This window comes from Alosa alosa, chromosome 7 (assembly GCF_017589495.1).
Source record: "Alosa alosa isolate M-15738 ecotype Scorff River chromosome 7, AALO_Geno_1.1, whole genome shotgun sequence".
Classification (NCBI taxonomy): Eukaryota; Metazoa; Chordata; class Actinopteri; order Clupeiformes; family Clupeidae; genus Alosa; species Alosa alosa.
This window is the reverse complement of record NC_063195.1, coordinates 2994844-3014843: the sequence shown is the minus strand read 5'-3', so window position 1 is coordinate 3014843 and position 20000 is coordinate 2994844. Positions and strand designations below refer to the sequence as shown.

The 20000-nt window shown below is 41.4% G+C and overlaps 2 protein-coding genes across 4 annotated transcripts in view; one reads left to right on the top strand and one right to left on the bottom strand.

Moving 5' to 3' along the window:
• LOC125297346 overlaps nt 1-10131 on the top strand; it is a 23766-nt gene extending 13635 nt beyond the window's left edge. For 2 of the 3 annotated variants that reach the window (XM_048247673.1, XM_048247672.1), the window contains exons 7-12: nt 547-599; nt 1048-1198; nt 1617-1666; nt 4568-4672; nt 5041-5182; nt 5880-6111. In XM_048247673.1, coding sequence (XP_048103630.1) covers nt 547-599; nt 1048-1198; nt 1617-1666; nt 4568-4672; nt 5041-5182; nt 5880-6061 — 683 coding nt within the window. In that variant the 3' untranslated portion in view covers nt 6062-6111. Of the gene's footprint in view, nt 1-546; nt 600-1047; nt 1199-1616; nt 1667-4567; nt 4673-5040; nt 5183-5879; nt 6112-8217 lie in introns of those variants that run through there. The other variant, XM_048247674.1, reaches the window with a different exon arrangement.
• Nucleotides 10132-17444: 7313 nt separating this feature from the next.
• Nucleotides 17445-20000, bottom strand: part of LOC125297407 (lipopolysaccharide-induced tumor necrosis factor-alpha factor homolog) — a 6016-nt gene continuing 3460 nt past the window's right edge. Inside the window, exons 6-7 of the mRNA XM_048247780.1 lie at nt 18038-18182; nt 17445-17638 (exon numbers count right to left, since the gene is read on the bottom strand). Coding sequence (XP_048103737.1) covers nt 17530-17638; nt 18038-18182 — 254 coding nt within the window. The 3' untranslated portion in view covers nt 17445-17529. The remainder of the gene's footprint in view (nt 17639-18037; nt 18183-20000) is intronic.

Below are 20000 nucleotides of genomic sequence, written 5' to 3'. Positions count from 1 at the left end.
CAATATCAACTGGTATTGATGTATAAAGGTATAACCGATATATAACGGTCAGTCAACAAGGCCGATATCAAGTAGTGATCTCGATGTAGGGCCGATATAACGGTGCATCCCTACTTAGTGCTAGGCCATCTAAGTGCGATATCAGCCGATATCGATGTCTTGCCTATGTATAACGTTGCATCCCTACTTATTGCTAGCCCACCTAAGTGTGAGCCCACATTATTTTGGTCATATCGACTTATTTTTCTATTTATGTTTGCCTCTATTGTGAGCGGACAGTGAAAAGATAAACAGGAAGACAGAGGTGGGATGGGATCGGGAAATGACCGGGATCAGACTCGAACTCGGGACCCCTTGGGTATTTGGACCCAAGTGTGGTACGAGCGCCCTCCAGTGAAACTAGTTTATTTTTCTAACTACATGTTGATGCAGTGATATCCGTGTCTCATCAACCACTTGCTTTGAGCTTGGTCTTTGAACTAAGAATTCAATGTTGATGAATTCATAGAATTCTTCGAATGAATGTCTGAATGTGTTCTCTTCCAGTGGTGGAGAGATCTGACCTTACGACAGAAGAAAACAAAACTGAACTGATACAGGTATGGCACTGGGTCATCTGATGTGATTTGTGCATAATATCGACAGCACCGTCATGGAACATTTGATCATGCCGAACAACGCTTCTTAGCTTTTCTGAAATCACTACGGAACCTACAGCTCTTCGGGACTAATTGCTAAATTAAACTGCAAACCTATTTGATCTGACGAGCTAATGCTTATTTAACTGCTAGCCCATTTGATCTAACAAGCTAATGGTAATTAAACTGCTAATGCTAATAAAGCTGCTAACCTATGTGATTTGACATGTTAATGCTAATTAGACTGCTAACTAACCCATTTAATGCTAAGGAACACATCCGAATAAAAGTGCTAATGCTAATAAAGCTGCTAACCTATGTGATTTGACATGTTAATGCTAATCAGACTGCTAACTAACCCATTTAATGCTAAGGAACACATCCGAATAAAAGTGTCCATCTCACCCAGGCTCTACTGCTGGCACCTCGCACCCAGGCTCAGACGTCGGTTTCAGCGAGCACTTCACGGGTCATCAGGCAAAAAAAGACGAGTCCTCAGACTTCGCTGGTGTCGTCTGACCGTCAGCGACTGCTGGAGGCTCCAGTCTCTAAAGATGAAGGTGAACACACACATATACACACACAGACATACAAACACACACATACACACACACCTACAAATTACCGCAATATCGCTTGAATTCTGTTTCAACTTTCTTGGAGTATGATCATGTATGACTGCTTTCTGGCTAAATTTCATAGCTTTCAAGTCTATCGTTTTTGTGTGAATGGAGTTTGAACGGAGAGAATAGAAAAGTGTTACTATTGTGCCGGTTCTACCCAACTCTTGCATAGTAAACACAAATACATACACACACACACACACACATAGACACACACACACAGACAAACACACAGACATACACACGTACAGACACATATACACACACACATACATACACACACACACATATACATATATATACACACACACACACACACACAGAGGCTAAACTAACTCTTCTTCTGTTGCTGCAGCAAAAGGAGCTGACCCCAGAACAGCACCCATCTTCTCTGATCTCATGCGGGTACAGTATTTGAACTCTAGAATAGAATTTAGAAATGAACTCTAGAATGTTGTCAGTGCACCATGTGTGTTTGTGTGTTGGGAGCGTTCACTCCTACAGCCTGATCAGAACTGATTGTCTTGTAGTGTGAGAAATTTAAAGACAGAATGTTAGTGGGTCCATGAGTGCCCGGAGGTATCAAACATGTTTGATATTTACGACGCAATTTCTAAACGTTTGGGTAATGTTTTGTGTGTGGGACTTAGTGTAGCCTAGTTGCTTATTTGGCCTTGGTTTATTCCATCTCCCTCCACTATTATAATAAACCACCAAATCGGCACTATTAGTTGTCTAATACAGTGTTTTTCAACCTTTTTTGTGCCACGGCACACTTTTGACACTTAAAATGTCCCACGGCACACTAACATCCTGTGTGAAGAACGTACCGTAGCCTAAAACTTCAAATAATGCACAGATAGCCTTATTATGGCTTCTATGCAAGACCTGCTCAATAAAACAAGCGCCCTCTGTTTCATTTGTAGGTGACCATATCTTATTTAATTGTTGTTATGAACTGGATATGTGATTCTGTGAATACTGGATATGGGCCCCCCGTTGTACAATGCCTGCATACCACAAATAGTGCAATCATACAATCAATGAGAGCATGTGGTTATAAATTCTTTGATGCAACAGTTGCTTTTCTGGACCAGTGAGTGACATTTGGGTAATTTTCTCCGGCACACCTGATGATCTCTCACGGCACACTAGTGTGCCCCGGCACAGTGGGTGAAAAACACTAGTCTAATAAACCACCAAATTGGCATAGTTTTGCCCTATTTCAGAACCCTTGTTTCTTACACCAGCTCCTTTTCCCAATAGAAATCAAAATTGCACAGACTTTCTTTTTTAGCAAGTTCGACATAAAGGACCAAGTGGAGTAAGTACAGGGGAAATAGCCTAACGTTACAGTGATAGAAAGCCTGAGGGTTGTTAACACTGCCAACTCATGTAACATGTTAGCCAAAAGTTAAACCACCATAACCATGTTAAACGTATAAGTAACAGCTATCACAGTAGTAGGCTAAATTGTTCCAAAGCCCAGTGTGTGTGGCTTAATATTGTTAAATGAGGCTGATCTTTGACTTCAGCAGCCTAGGTGGCCAACGGTGAAGTTTGATTAATTGGTGAAAAGGCGACTTTGTATGATTGTCAGAGTTGCAGATTTTCCTCTGACAATACAACTCGATTCTGTTCATAGCCTAGTGTCATGCGTTTTTATTATTATTATTGCTATTATTATTACTATTATTTGTAATTGTCTAAAAAAGACCTTATGGGTAGGGGACAGGATTGGATACATTTGCTGCTTTCCTTGAAACACGGTGCATTCATTCATTAAAGGTGCCATGTGTAATGTCCACACGTAGGAACAGTAGTAGTGCCCTAGACTAGCATTTTAGGCTTTAAAGGTGCCATGTGTAATGTCCGGCAAAAAATCAACTCATACTCCACATTCCATAAAAGATGGGGGCAGTATACCTTCAGAAAGTGAGTTGGTCTACCCAGAGTAACAACCAAGACACGTGTATTGCAGTTTGGCTAGCGGTTATGTTACCCACATACTGCCTCCCATGGCCGAAACTGGTATTATGACACCTGTCCGGCTGTGGCTAGTAATTTCATCGCCCTAATTTCTTCTAATTCTTTTTTGTGCGTGTAGCTCATTTTTTTGGATATGTTTACCTCAATTCTTACACATGGCACCTTTAAAACCTCGGGATGGTAATCTTAATAAACAATCCTGTAGTGTGAGATCCTCATTGTTTTCGAATATTGTAGTGCGTGCGAGTTTACGATTTATGATGTCACTCAATTTTAAAATCGTAAAAAGGTTTGGGACCTGCAAGTGAACCCAGATGGAACTGTTAAAGGAACCCATTGTAGTTTAGCGGGCGCTCATATCCAGATGGAACTGTTAAAGGAACCCATTGTAGTTTAGCTGGCGCTCATATCCAGATGGAGGAACAGTAGGAACAGTCCCCTAGAGTATTTTAGGCTTTGTCCACATGTAGGAACAGTCCCCTAGACTAGCAATTTAGGCTTTGTCCACAGGTAGGGACAGCCCCCTAGACTAGCAATTTAGGCTTTGTCCACAGGTAGGGACAGTCCCCTAGACTAGCAATTTAGGCTTTGTCCACAGGTAGGGACAGTCCCTTAGAGCATTTTAGGCTTTGTCCACGTGTAGGGACAGTCCCCTAGACTAGCAATTTAGGCTTTGTCCACAGGTAGGGACAGTCCCCTAGACTAGCAATTTAGGCTTTGTCCACAGGTAGGGACAGTCCCTTAGAGCATTTTAGGCTTTGTCCTTATGTAACTGGGTATTTTTAAAAACTGATATTTTTCCTTCTTTGTATTTTTAAATAATTCCATCCACATGGATGCGCAAAAAGGCTGAAGAACATGTCAATCAATCAGATGCCAAAACAGCTCTTAAAGGCTGAAGAACATGTCAATCAGTCAGATGCCAAAACAGCTCTTAATGGCTGAAGAACAGGTCAATCATTCAGATGCCAATGTTGGTCAGTCAGAGACCTGAAAACATTTCAGGCTAAGGAGAAGTCACAGGTCTTATTGCCATCTTCTGTGACTGAAAACGTTTTCACCAAAGTGAATTAGAAATCTCCGTATTGAATAATACATGTTTATGTGTGGACATAGCCATAACGTAACATTGAAATAATGAAACCAAATGGAGTTTTATTAACCCTTAAAGGGATGTTGGGAAATGAACGTTCTAAAGAATATCTGGGTTCATTGAATTCAACATAGAATTTTAGAACCTTCAATTGTTACGAAACTTAGAATGTTCAAAAACCTACACCTTTAAGGGTTTAATATTTTCTTTCTCAACTTGTGAAGGTGATGGAGATGGCAGGCCAAGAGCTGGCGGGGGACCTCTGTCCGGTTTGTGGAGACAAGGTCTCAGGATTCCATTACGGCGTCAAAACATGTGAAAGCTGCAAGGTAAATTATTTACTGTTTGTTTGTTAACACTTAATTAACTCTTAATTAAGTGTTTAAACAATAATATTTATTCACATTGTAAAATATCAGTAAAAGTCATCAGTTCATAGTAAAGCTAAATGTATTGATGTATAATTTACATTGAAATGAATGTGCAAATTGTGAGTCTGTTTGTTTGTCTTTGTGTTTGATAAGACATGGTAGTTTTGTTTGTCTTTGTGTTTGATATGAAGTGGTTGTTGTGATTGTTTTTATATTTGAAGTGGTTGTTGTGATTATCTTTGTGTTTGATAAGACATGGTTGTTGTGATTATCTTTGTGTTTGATATGACATGGTTGTTGTTTGATATGACATGTCTCTCATGCAGAGCTTTTTCAAGAGGACTGCTCACACCAACAAGGTCTACAACTGCGTTAAATCCCAGAACTGCCGAATAGACAAGATCCTTCGGCAGCAGTGTGCTTTCTGCCGCTTCAAGAAGTGCCTAGGCGTTGGGATGAGACTAGAAGGTAGACATACACACATACACACACACACACACACTCGCGCGCGCGCACACACACACACGCACGCGCACACACACGCACACACCAGGGTTTCTGTCGTCCGGTAATTGCCGGACATTGGTCGGAAAAAAAATTAAATGTTCGACAAATTTAAATCTCTCCAGTCAAATTGTCCGATTGAAATTGGCTAATAATCTCGTCCCTCTAACACAGTCTGAATTTGAGAATAAGCCTAAAATGTAGGCCTATACTAAAGCAAGAATACGTCCTCTGGCTATGTTTTAAAGGAAGAGGCTCTACTGTTAAACAACGAATGAATGAGTAAGACAGTTCAAACATGGCCAGGCCCAGGCAGACTAGCTTTAAAAGCTTTTTTTAGAGGCCAGACGCGATGGATGATGGTAAATCGGTAACGCCTGAAGCCTCAGATGTCCAGTCAGCTCCACCTCCACCAGAGAAAAAGCCGAAGTGTCGGGCATATCTGTCAGAACGCGTCACATTGGAAGTGGAGGTGCGGGGGCGGCCCTAAGATGCTTGTCATTTTCCGTGTAGACAGACCCATGGCTACACTGGACATGCAACTGTGTACTGTTCCCATGGCTACACTGGACATGCAACCGTGTACTGTTCCCATGGCTACACTGGACATGCAACTGTGTACTGTTCCCAGAGCATGCTTTCTCTGTCTTCTGATCTGCAGGGTTAGGGCCTCCTCGACGAGGAGATTGCTGGTCCGTGGATCATTTGTGGCACAATCTAATGGTATCATTGAAACCTCTGCTGGTCACTTTGACCGGCACCTTTTTTTCAAGCGGAAACTCTGACACACACACACACACCAAGACAGATTTTGGCTTAAGGCGAGACACAACAGGTGAATAGGGTAAAATTTTAAAATAATAGACATCACCATGAAACTTCCTCAGTTGATTACTTACACAAGTATGAACAAAAAATGTATTACAAGTTTTTGAAATTCGAATGTTTAATTATGCAAATTAGGCATCATCTCATTAAATATGTGCAAATTTGCATATATTTTCGGTAGATAGATCTGAACATATGATAAAGCCAGGTACAAAATTATTTTTTCATTTTGTTTGCATACAAGATGAAAATAAAATTACAGAGGGATTTCAGGATGTCTGCTTTCATTACCTAGGAAATCAGAATATACTGTCCATAGCCTTAAAAAATTGATTTTTGCCATATATTTTTGATTAAAATGTCACATAAATCAGGCTAGGAATGATTTATTAACAAATCCCTCTGTAAATATCTTCAGAATACTGCTAAGTGTATATCTGGAAAGTTTGGTGTACATAGGTGCTTCATAGGCTGAGATGTTTCTACTGGAAAATGAGAAAAACTCAATTTGAGAAAACAGCCTTGGAACACAGCCAAGAGATTCGTTCTCAGCCTAGACTTCGCCTTTGAACTTTTTTGATTTGGTTTGCGGTTACAAAGGAAGTGTCCATATTTGGATAGCACAGCGTCATGCAGGAAAAACAGAGCTTTCCAACGGTACTACACATGTTATGTTTTGGTGTGGTGTAGAGCATGAAATGTTAGAAGACTAACTTTTGGTGAATTTAGGAGAAATATACAGTGAGTAGACAAAATGTAATGAAATAAACACCTAAATGTGTAAATCGGGCTTTGTGGTTGTAGTGTGAAAGAATACATGCTAAGGTAGCAAATTAGCCCAAAATCTCGAAATTGACCAGTGCATGAAAAAAACGATGTTTTCACCTGCCGTGTCTCGCCTTAAGATGTAAGAGACTCAGTAGTCCAGTGGTTTTTAAACTTTTTGTATGGCGACCCCAAAAAAAAGATCTCAAAAAAACATCTTTTGTATGGCGACCCCAAAAAAAACATCTCAAAAAAACATCTTTTGTATGGCGGCCCAAAAAAAACATCTCAAAAAAACATCTTTTGTATGGCGACCCCCCCAAAAAAACATCTCAAAAAACATCTTTTGTATGGCGACCCCAAAAAAAACATGTCAGTGTCCAGTGTCTTGCGACCCCCTTCTCTCAAACCGGCTACATTTGGTTTCAAAATGTTCAAAATGGGCATTGGAAGCAGAGGCATCATTGCAAGGGGCGCAGGTAGATATTTGAGTTTGTGTTAACAGAGTAGACCTATCCACTTTCTGAGGAACATTATGGAAAAACTGTGAATTGGAAGCCTACATCTACGGCTACTAAATATCCCCATTTTTAAAACAGGTTGGTCTAAAAAACCTTTAGAAAAATGTCTAATTCAGACTGCAAATAATTTTGCGACCCCTCTGATATATTTGCCCACCCCCAAGCAACAAGCCAAATGATTGTAAAAGGTTGTTCTTTGAGGATCAACTAGTCAAGCAACAAGCCAAATGATTGTGAAAGGTTGTTCTTTGAGGATCAACTAGTCAAGCAACAAGCCAAATGATTGTGAAAGGTTGTTCTTTGAGGATCAACTAGTCAAGCAACAAGCCAAATGATTGTAAAGGTTGTTCTTTGAGGATCAACTAGTCAAGCAACAAGCCAAATGATTGTAAAAGGTTGTTCTTTGAGGATCAACTAGTCAAGCAACAAGCCAAATGATTGTAAAAGGTTGTTCTTTGAGGATCAACTAGTCAAGCAACAAGCCAAATGATTGTAAAAGGTTGTTCTTTGAGGATCAACTAGTCAAGCAACAAGTCAAATTATTGTAAAAGGTTATTCTTTGAGGATCAACTAGTCAAGCAACAAGCCAAATTATTGTAAAAGGTTATACTTCTTTGAGGGGAAAAAGCCAAATGATTGTAAAAGGTTATTCTTAGAGGAAACACATTTTCACTGCTAAAGCCTGATACATTATATATATAATACAAAAAATATACTGTATATAAATCCTTCCTCTAAATTACTTCCTCTCTATCCCTCCCTTTCTCTCTCTCTCTCTCCTCCCCCCTCTCTGTCCCTCCCTTTCTCTCTCTCTCTCTCTCTCTCTCTCCTCCCCCCTCTCTCTCCCTCTCTCCCCCCTCTCTCTCTCTCTCTCTTTCTCTACAGCGATCCGTGCTGGCCGTGTGCGAGGCGGCAGAAATAAGTTCAGCCCCATGTACAGCACTCAGAAGAACCACAAGAGGGCGCTGTGTCACCAAGACAAAGAATGGGGCTCTTAATCAATCCTGACACCAGATGGCGCTGTTTCTCGAAGATAGAGGACTCCAGAGGTTGCCTCAGAACCTCGTAACATAAAACAGAAAAAAAGACTCCTTTTGTTAAAAATAAGGGTCGACCTTGAGATGTTATGTGCTCAGTATGGGTGGTCATGGAAATGTAATTAAGTAGTTGATGCGTTATAGAAACATTTCTTTTTTTTTTTTTAAAAAAAGAGGGAGAGAGAACAATATGTCAGTTCCTAGCCCCATCGTCATCATTAACATGTTTCAGATTTAACCTCAAAATGTCAGTTTAAACAACTTTTGCAAATTCAAAATGTCATCACATTCGTTTCAGGAGATTCAGGAAGTTCAATTAAGACTTTGATCGTTTTCACCTATTGTACTGGTAAATAGTGGTGTGAATTCTCTGAGCAAGGTAGGGTGGAGCACCACATGGTGAAACACTGCACACACCGGGCCCACATGATTGCGCTACACTCTGCTTTGGACGTTTGTTTATCTCCGTTTATCACCGGTGGCAACATGATTTAACAACATTCAATTACATTAGATTCCATTGTTCTCAATACAACTTCGCACACCAGCATCACACTTTGCCGCTGTCGCTGTGTGGGTTGCGATTCGGTTCTATTTTGTCGGCGCCACCCCATAAAATCCGATGTTCATCCAGGGTTTGGCAGTTAAAAACTCCGGCGCTGAGGTGCGTGGTAAGGGACCGCACACTCATGTCTGTGCTGTCGTGCGCAGCACTTAAGAGTCAAGTGACCAATTTCACAGTGTCCAGGTGTCTGACCTCATCGATGTTAATGATACCTTAATTGGCAGGGTAAAACGTCTTCCTGTTTCTGTCTTTCCTGTGGACTTTTCTTTTGCTGTCTATGGGGCAGTGCTCTTCCACAGGAAGTTGATTTATACAGCGGCCCCATCTTGTGAAATGGGCTAATTCTGTGAACTAGGTAGAGGGCGCAACCTGAATATACCACAGAGACGGTGTTGTTCTGGCCCAGAGTTGGGCAGTAAAAGGCCCAGAGTTGCCCAGAGTTGGGCAGTAAAAGGCCCAGAGTTGCCCAGAGTTGGGCAGTAAAAGGCCCAGAGTTGGGCAGTAAAAGGTCCAGAGTTGCCCAGAGTTGGGCAGTAAAAGGCCAAGAGTTGAGTTGGGCAGTAAAATGCCCAGAGTTGGCCGGTAAAAGGCCCAGAGTTGAGTTGGCCGGTAAAAGGCCCAGAGTTGAGTTGGCCGGTAAAAGGCCCAGAGTTGAGTTGGGCAGTAAAAGGCCCAGAGTTGGGCAGTAAAAGGCCCAGAGTTGCCCAGAGTTGAGTTGGGCAGTAAAAGGCCCAGAGTTGAGTTGGGCAGTAAAAGGCCCAGAGTTGGCCGGTAAAAGGCCCAGAGTTGAGTTGGGCAGTAAAAGGCCCAGAGTTGGCCGATAAAAGGCCCAGAGTTGGGCAGTAAAAGACATGGCTACACAGCTGGCTCGGTGCTGTTCACTGCAGAAAAGAGTTGTTACGTTTCCAACCTTAAAGATAGACATAGCATGGACGAATGGAGTACTCGAGTCAAGGTGAAGAGGGTTCTATGTCACCATTTCTATGTATATCACCTTTAAATACCTGAGAGTAAGAATGTAGCACACAGAGACTGAGCTGAATTTCACCTCGTTGTTTTGTCCATGTCAATCAAACACGCTAACGTTTCAGAGGATATTATGAGTTGTATTATGATGTTGGATGTTACATTGTAATACATATAAATGCAGATCCAACTTTTCTGATTGCATAAAAAAATAAACTTTTTGATTCCTAACATGTGGTGTGGGTGTGTATTTATTTGCTACATGGGTGTGTATTTATTTATGCTACAAGTTTGAGTTTGAGAGCAATAAACCCTGATAGGTAATGCCTAGGCGTTAAGTAAGGCATGGGGTAGGTAATGCCTAGGCGTTAAGTAACTAGCTTCCGTGTGATAGGTTATGCCTAGGTGTTAAGTAAGGCGTGGGATAGGTCCTGCCTAGGCGTTAAGTAAGGCGTGGGATAGGTTATGCCTAGGCGTTAAGTAACTAGCTTCCGTGTGATAGGTTATGCCTAGGCGTTAAGTAACTAGCTAGCTTCCGTGTGATAGGTTATGCCTAGGCGTTAAGTAACTAGCTAGCTTCCATGGGATAGGTTATGCCTAGGCGTAAAGTAAGGCGTGGCAACATGGGTCTTCTTTGGCCGGGAACTTTTGAATGCGCCTACCACAACCGATCACTGTCAGAAGTTAGAGTATATCTGTGAAGTTTCTAAATTATATCTTGACATAACAAACTTTCCTCTAAAAGGTTAAATCCAGGGTTCTTAAATCTGGTTAAGTCCATTGAAAGATTCTTAAATCTGGTTAAATCCATTGAAACTACTCTGGGAAGTGTAACTCATTAACATGCCCCCCGAGTGTAGAACTGCAGCTGCCTGGATGCTCTAACTGTTGGCTGCAGCAACTGACCGTTTGAACACATAAAGAGATCCCTATTTAAGGCCACTGACCGTTTGGACATAAAGAGATCCCTATTTAAGGCCACTGACCGTGTGAACACATGAAGAGATCCCTATTTTGGTCACAGACTGGCAGCCAAATTAGCTTGTTTGTAGGACAAATTTGGCGCACTGGCAGACAAATTTGTTTTCAGGATGAGTCTGACTTACTTTTAAGTCGAATGATTTTACGAGACAGTGCTAGGTTAGTTACTTTAATTCCAACTTGATTTCTTTTTGGTGATTTTGAATAAGTTTGTAACCCCTATATTAATTTTGCCCCCTTTGTAACATTTTAGTTTTAGTTTACCGTGGTGCTTGGAGTGTGCTTGGTATGATGATCAGCTGCAGTGTAGGACTAGCCTACGTTTTGACAAGCATACAATTCACCTTGTTCTTGCCCCATCTGAAATGACTACTTTTGCTGCCTCCATCCTTTCTGTATTTGTTGTGTAAAAAAACGTTGTGATGGCACTGAAGTCTTAAGTTAGTGAATTGGCTAACAGTGTTAGTTGGTAACCAAATAGCCTACACATTGCGCTACACGCTGCGTAGGCTACGTGCATTCTCTCTCCTGCTGATTTGCGTTCAGTAGCCAAGTGCGTAATATTGCAAAAGTTGAAAAAATAAATGTGTGTATTGTAGCCTACAGAAAATAAATAGCCTACTATAATACTGTCAGTTAATTGGCTACAGTGCAGTGAACAGTTTGGAGAGTAGGCTAGGGCAACTTGAAGTTTTATGAAAATAATTTACGAACCAGAACATAAACACCATGAAGCTTCTATTTCCTGCAGCTGTTAAAACACCCGCCAGATAGTTTAAATACCCACCAACATTCGTTTTTGCAGTACAGATTATTTCTGAAAACTATTTGTCTACTAGGCCTAGCCTACTGGCTGATTTATCAAACGAGTGCTTTCTCGTTCGTCCTCCGCAAACTACAGGTGTTTCGATAGAGAGCCATTGAATACCCAGATAGCAATTTCCTTTGGGCCGGATCCGCATAAAAGCCTTTAGATCCGCCTGTAGCGGACATACGGTATCTGACTGTGGGCCAGGTCTGCTCCTGATACAGGTTTCAGCTCTGCTAGCAATGCTGTTTTATCTCCGGTTTACAGATTTGTCCCAGGTCCAATTTCCGCAACTGAACTGGAAGTCAGGAGATGCTTTTAAAATACAAAACACTGATTTGGCCCAAACCTGTGATACGGATATGAACCGAAGGACCATTTTTTCACAGCAGACCCAGGTGGTAATGATATTAATTAAGGTGCTGATTCTGCTAAATTGACTGTCCTTTCCCTACTTCATTGTCAACTGGCTGCTAAAGAAAAAAAAAGGTATTTTGGAATGGCACAAATTTAGAAACCATGGGGGTGCACTATGTTCCCATGGCCACTTCATTTCTACAGTAAGGCTGGAAAAAAAGATATAGTTGGCTCAATATTGATCATATGTTCGTTTCATTATTTTTATTCTTACCTAGCAGTGGTAAAAGTAGTCAATTGTTGTTTGTGTCAGATCTAACAGTGCTATGAGACTACCCTGGAAATCCAGAGTTCTCGCGAGAGCACAATTTGAATTGTGCCCGCAAAATACTCTGGCCACGAGCAATGATCCAAATTTCTTCTACCTCTCGAGCGAGAGGGACCAATCAAATCGGTGTAGGCGGGACAAAGGCGAGCTGCACTGATGACGACGGTGCTGCGACGTCCGGAATCATCTAGAAAACATTGCAAGATAGGCCTGTCAAACTCGATTCCTTTTAAGGATCCGGGTTATTCTGAGTCACTCACTAAACTGATCCGGGTTGAACGAGTCACTTGAGTCACTTGAGTCAGTATTGCTAAATCGCAAAGAAATTCAGTCCTACGTTCAAGCAGTGCAGTGGGGTGCTTCATTTCGTTAAGTGCCTTCTCATGTTGGATGTGGATCCTCCATGATTTGAAACCAGGTTTTTGCAGTACTTGCATTTAGCCTAAGAGTTTTGCTCTCCTGGTCAAAGTGCATCCACACATTGTTCATCTTTTTGGTGCTCATGTTCAGAAACTTTGATCTTATTGACAGAGAGGGTAGCCTATATTATAATAATTAATTATTTGTTGTTGTTTTGTTAACAATAGAAAATTTGCCTAGGTCTAATGCTACTCTGCTACAATGTTTATTACCACTACTATATACTAATAGTAGGCTACTAGGAATCTATTCTAATAGGTATTATAGGCAGCTAATAGGCCTACTAGGCAACTAATATTATTAGCCTATTAATCATAGCTATACATATATATATATATATATATATATATATGTATAGCTATGATATGTATATCATGTTAGGTAGCCTAATATAATATAATATAATATAATATAATATAAAATGGCCTAATATAATAGCATCAAAATCTCCACCCACTCACGGGAAAGAAAGCAGTTTGAGCCAGACTGTTTATTTATTGTCTTAACCTAGCCTAAGCAATTGACTTTCAATGTAGACATAGAAACAGGAACGTAGAAATGCCCTGCAGTGACTAAATTATTATTATTGTTATTATTATTATTATTATTATTATTATTATTACTACTACTACTACTACTACTATTCTCATTAGGCCTATTATTATTATCCCCTTGACACGAGTAGAAACTAGGCTACTTGCTCGTCTACAGATCCACTCATGACAATGTAGCCGGCTGATTCGACTGACTCGCACTCATAACAACGTAATGTAACCGGTCCGCCCGCGGCTGATCCAAATGACCCAGGTAGGCTAGCCTACTCAAGCAACTCCATACAGAGCTTGCAATGTTTCGGACATTGCAACTGTCTTCGCGACCTAATTGCATTTTAAAGTAGGCTATGCGTGCAGAATATATGTTATTTCAGAAGTGAAAGCATGGCTTTTGTTGTGGATTTTCTTTTAACCTTGACGAGGAGTTACTCGTTCCTCTAAAGATCCACTCATGACAACGTAGCCGGCTGATTCGGCTGACTCGCACTCATAACAACAACGTAACCGGCCCGCTTGGCTGATCCGACTGGCTCGCCTACTCTCCATACAGAGCTTGCAATGTTTCAGACTGTCTTCGCGACCTAATTGCATTTTAAAGTAGGCTATGCGTGCAGAATATATGTTATTTCAGAAGTGAACGCATGGCTTTTGTTGTGGATTTTCTTTTAACCTTGACGAGGAGTTACTCGGCTCCTCTAAAGATCCACTCATGACAACGTAGCCCGGCTGATTCGGGCTGACTTCGCGACTCATAACAACGTAACCGACCGCCCTGCTGATCCAACTGACCCGCCTAGCCTGAGCAGCTCCATACAGAGCTTGCAATGTTTCGGACTGTCTTCGCGACCTAATTGCATTTTAAAGTAGGCTATGCCTACGTGTAGAACATTGTATGCTATTTCAGAAGTGAAAGAATGGCTTTGTTGTGGATTTGCTTTTCACCTTGACGAGGAGTTACTCGCTTCGCCTACAGATCCACTCATGACAACGTAGCCCGGCTGATTCGGCTGGACTCGCGACTCATAACGTGAACCGCCCGCCCAGCGATCCGACTAACCCGGTATACAAAGCAGCTCCATTAAGAGCGCGTAATGTTTCGGACTGTCTGGCGCGACCTAATTGCATTTTAATATGCTACATCTATACACCAAATCTAAAGTATGCCTAGGCTACATGCAGAACATTGAATGTTATTTAAGAGGTGAAGAATGGCTTTTGTTGTGGAATTGCTTTTCACTTTGAGGAGGAGCTACTCGCTCGTCTACAGCCACTCATGACAACGTAGCCGACTAGCCGTATCTCAGACTGCCTGCTCACTCAGTCGCTTGAGTTGATTTGTGGAGTTGTGGTTATCCTACTTACGAAATTGTTAAATTTTTGGCAGCTATGATGGCTAGTAGGCTAGCTAATGTTGCAAGAGGTTTGTGTGTGGCGCTGTTTATCGTTTTAGATTGAATTGTAGTAGGACTCAACTGATCCGAGTTATTGATACTAGAGACTCGCGACTCATGGGTTAATTTAAAGATACGGGTGAAAGATCCGAGTGAATCACGACTCAAACAGGCATATTGCAAGATAGCTACCGATGAACACCAGTTGTTTGAAACGGCTTTGGCCGCTACAATAAAGGATTTAGATTTGGCTTTTCAACTAAAAGAGGAGCAGAAAATCGCCCTCAAATCGTTCCTTTGCAAGAACTGGATACGTCACACCATGAATTGTTGTGATAGGTCGTAGCGTTATCCAACTGCGTGCTGTGAGAGTTTCAAATGCATGCTTGGTGCCGCCCCTCGAATTGGGCCATTTTCATTACTCGTGGCCAGACCCTTAATCTGAAAGATTCCAGGGTCTGGTTTACCAGGCTACTATGAGACAACCCCATATTCTTTCCACGCATGCAGAAGTCCAAGCAGTAACGTTAATCAAGGATCTTTGGTTTGCTCACTATCAATCTTTTGACATGATTTGCCAGCCTGGGGTTGGACTAGGACAGCCCAACTTTTCAAGGTAGTATCTGCTTTTTATCTGTTTTATTCAGACAACAACAAGCAACCGAGCGATTGATAACTTTAAGGTTATACTTTCCAGCAATATGGGCTAGCCTACTACCTTAGCCATCACAATAACTATTTTGGAAAAAACATTGATAACGCTAACAGGATCACTGATGATAAAAAACGAGTGTAATTGTGACTACCTATTTTCAAAAAGAAATAAATGGCTAATGTTTATTTTGTGTTGTTTCAGATTGACCATGGAGATGACTGAGGAAGACAGCCTGAATATCGATGGGAACAGTGGAATTAACACGACTTAAACTTTGTCTGGGATTGCACTTCTACAGCCAGGTTGTTGAAAAAAAAAATAATTAGACACTTATGTGTAAAGTTTTTTTTACCCCCCTCTTGTTTGTAGCCTAGCTCTTTATCAGTTGAGCTGTTGGGAAAACGTTACGAACTTTAGCCTGGGTGAACCTATAACGAACCTGTTAGCAAATGTGTAGCAAACAGATTTTTCAGGATAATTAGGCCCTAATTACCAATCACATTTCACATGTCAAATAAAGCCAGCTGATGTCTGATAAACGGGTCCGTACCACACACAATAAGCGGACCCGTATTGCATATGATAAGCAGATCTGGAACACGTCAGTAACACAGACTACCATATGGAACTGGGCCAGTCTTAGCCCTTATTGGTACCAGATCCGTCAAACGGATCCAGACCAATTTTGGACCGATGTGCGTTTGGACGCCGGATCAGGTCCATTATGCAGATCCGTGCCGGACGTTGAGGTAGGTGTGGTCCGTCAGTTCCGTCCCAGTGTATGTTTGCTATCTGGGTAAGCGATGCCAAGCAATTTCTGTAACACTTTTTGTGACATTCAGCAAATATCTCCTCATTTAATGTAAGTTCCTTCGACAATAGGCCTACGTTCTACTCTCGTGCAGTTGTCCTCCATCTCAGTTGCATCAGTTTTCTAATTTTGAAGGTTCTAAAATATGACGATATGCTTCACTGAATCCTTCTCGTTTTTCTTTCATTTGTCCAGCTAACTTTTCCATTGAAACTAGCCATTTATGATGGATTACACACTCGACATTCTGAAATGTCCTGCACGATCAAGGCCAATTAGTTATCACGCAGCCACTGTGTCAGCAGCATGAGTGCTGACGGTGACGCGTTTCTGATGTCAGATTATTATGTAGGCTAGCCTACTAGACTGTTCTCACGTTGCAGCGCTTTACTTATATGAAGTAGCATTAATCAATATGAGGGGCAGAGGGGGATAAATGTTGTCCCCACCAGGGATAAAAATAATTTAGCAGAGATAGGGATAGGAAAACCAGAGGTGGGAAAATCCCCACCATCCCCCCCTACAAATCGCACCCTGGATATAAGATTAGATTTTATTAGATAAGCAGTTTTCCAGTGTGAGCTCAAAACCTCCCGTTGAGCGGTCTTACTAACTCACACACACACACACACACACACACACAAGGACACACAATGTGCAGCAGAATAGAGGAGGACAGTAACTAAGTACATTGACTTGATTACTGTACTTAAGTATGATTTTTGGGAATCTGTACTTGAGTATTTTTTTTATTTTTTTTTTTAAAACTTGTGACTTTTACTCCACTACATTTGAAAGACAAATATTGTACTTTTGATTACACTACATTTGAAAGACAAAGTACTTTTAAACACATTTGATTCTAGTTTAAATGCAATAATGTGATAGACCATCTTTAAGTTAATTTATTCAATAGTTCAATTTGAACTTCAATGAATTGGCTGTGGTAATGATGGGGATGAACATATTTGTACACACACACACACACACACACAAACTGGACCTAATTGTATAAATGGCCACAGTATCATAAAGATGAACGACAAAACACATCCATTTGTTGCTTAGTGCATCTTTAATGACTAGTCAGAATAGAGAGATGTGTTTCACTCAAAATGATACTCATACAAAAGTGTGTGTGTGTGTGTAAGTGTGTACAAGATTGCATGTGTGGGTGTGTGTCTGTGTGTGTATGTGTTGTGTGTGTGTGTACCAAGATTGTATGTGTGGGTGCGTGTCTGTGTGTGCGAGTGTGTGTGTGACAGTGTGAGTGTGTACAAGATTCCGTGTGTGTGTGTGTGTGTGTGTGCTACACCCTACAACGCTACATCCTCTTGTGGATACACAGGTTGACATTGCAGTTGGTGCAAAAGTGATGGGCATCTTTGCAGCTGTCCACGAAGAAGGGGATGACACAACATCCAAACACCAACCTGAGAGAGAGAAGAGGGAGAGAGAGATAGAGAGATGAAGAGAGGGAGAGAGAGAATGAAGAGGATTAGACAACAGCCAAACACCAACCTGGGGGGGGGCAGAGAGAGAGAGAGAAAGAATGAAGCCAGACAGTGGTGGACAAAAGCCATGTTTACATGGACAGTGTTTTGTCATTCCGATTGAAAGATTTGTGCCGTCTGTACGTTCTATCTGATCAGGTGCTCTCAATCGCTTTAGGCGGGGATCACATCAGCCAGCGGCAGGTTTGAACTTGGTTCAACTTTTAAAGAGGAAGGAGAGAGATTGTGTGAAATACAAATTGCGTGTGTGTGTGTGTGTGTGTGTGTGTGTGTGTGTGTGTGTGTGTGTGTGTGTGTGTGTGTGTGTGCGTGTGTTACCCAAACAGAACGCAGAGTCCACATATGAGCCAGGTGAAGGCGCCGCTGTGATACACCACTCTGGTTTGGACCCGCTGTCCACAGTTACGGCACGTTGTCATGGTAGCCACGTCGCCAAGGTCCCCAGAACAAATCAGAAGCTGGCCTGACAACACATTTACATTCTTTTAAAATATGCACACATTCACACACACTCTCTCTCACACACACACACACACCACATATGGTCAGAAGCGCATATAAACACACACAGTATATGACCATTGCCGTACTCTTTTTAGAAACATCACACGTGCACGCACACACACACATTACTCTTACAACATTACACACGCGCACAAACACACGCACACACACAGATACACACTGGCCAGGGCACAAACACATCCAGGTGTGTGTGTGTGTATTTTCATGCAATTATTAATGATTCTTTACATCACCCCTTATTTTGTGTTAACAAACAACAACAAACATGTTTTGGAAAGTGATCTATTACCGCCCGTGGCCTATAGCTGCGTTTTCCACATCTAGATGTCTCTCATTGCACCTCGATGGGTCTAATGCAGTGTTTTCTACATTTAGATGTCTCTCATTGCACCTTGATGGGTCTAATGCAGCGTTTCTCACAATTTTTCAGACGAAGGGCCACTTAACCAATAAAAAAGAAACGCACGGACCACCTAGCTAAAAACAAACAGAAGATGAGACCTACTTCAACAGTATATTAGCCTACACAATAGGCCTACTCACTGAACCACCTTGCTTATTGTCTTTGCACTTAGGCAGTGTTGCAGAACTGTTTGGATTTACATACAAGTTGGTTCAATATTGCAAACAACTCATCTATATTATATTTTACCACGTCTGCTCGCGGACCACTTGGGATAGCTTGCGGACCACCAGTGGTCTCCGGACCTGGGTCTAATGGGTTGGGCGCACACCAGGACACACACCAGCCCAGCACCAAACTCTGAGGACGCTAAACAAAAGCGGGTATTTTAGGCAATAAGTGCTCCCGCTAAGAGCCAAACCAGATGTTGTCCGAATCTACACACTTATGGCTACTGAAAGATGTTAGGTTCATTGATCGAATACTATTGTGAAGTATTGGCTGCACATACGGTAATAGACACATGTATCCTATTGGAGTTGATCTACACATAATAGACACACCTACCCTATGGGAGTTGAACCAAATGATCTACACATAATAAACACACGCACCCTATGGGAGTTGATCTACACATAATAAACACACCTACCCTGTGGGAGTTGGACCAAATGACTCACGTACCCTGTGGGAGTTGAACCAAATGATCTACACATAGGCTAGTGACAAATGGTCAGAAAGGGCTTTAGTTTTTGAGATACCCTACCGGAGGTAGAACTAAACCCAACAATGTTTTTCCTCATCTCTAAGGTCTCCCATATATGAAATGGATTCTTGGCTAAAAATATTTTACTGCTAAGATTGTTAAATTAACAGATATTGTTATACACCCCAAAACCAAAAAAGGACTAAAATATAGCCTGTCCGTATTGGAGTTAAGGCATATAAATTAGTGCAGATCAATTACACAAGCTCTGAGACCTTTGAAACTTGGCATGTTTATAGTCAGGAAGTTGCTTTACCTACTAGAAAAGACTGGATGTGAATATATTGATGTATGGAATGAGTAGAGACATGTAAACATACACCTAAAATAAACGGACATGCAAAAAATTAATATCTATGCAGAATGTTTTCATTTACTTTGTGGCTGCTTTGCCAGGGATTATCATAGAAACACATATGATGGCTTGTTGGAAAGGTGGGGTTGTACTGAATCCAACAATACCAATATGGGCAGGCTATATTTTAGTCCTTTTTTGGTTTTGGGGTGTATAACAATATCTGTTAATTTAACAATCTTAGCAGTAAAATATTTTTAGCCAAGAATCCATTTCATATATGGGAGACCTT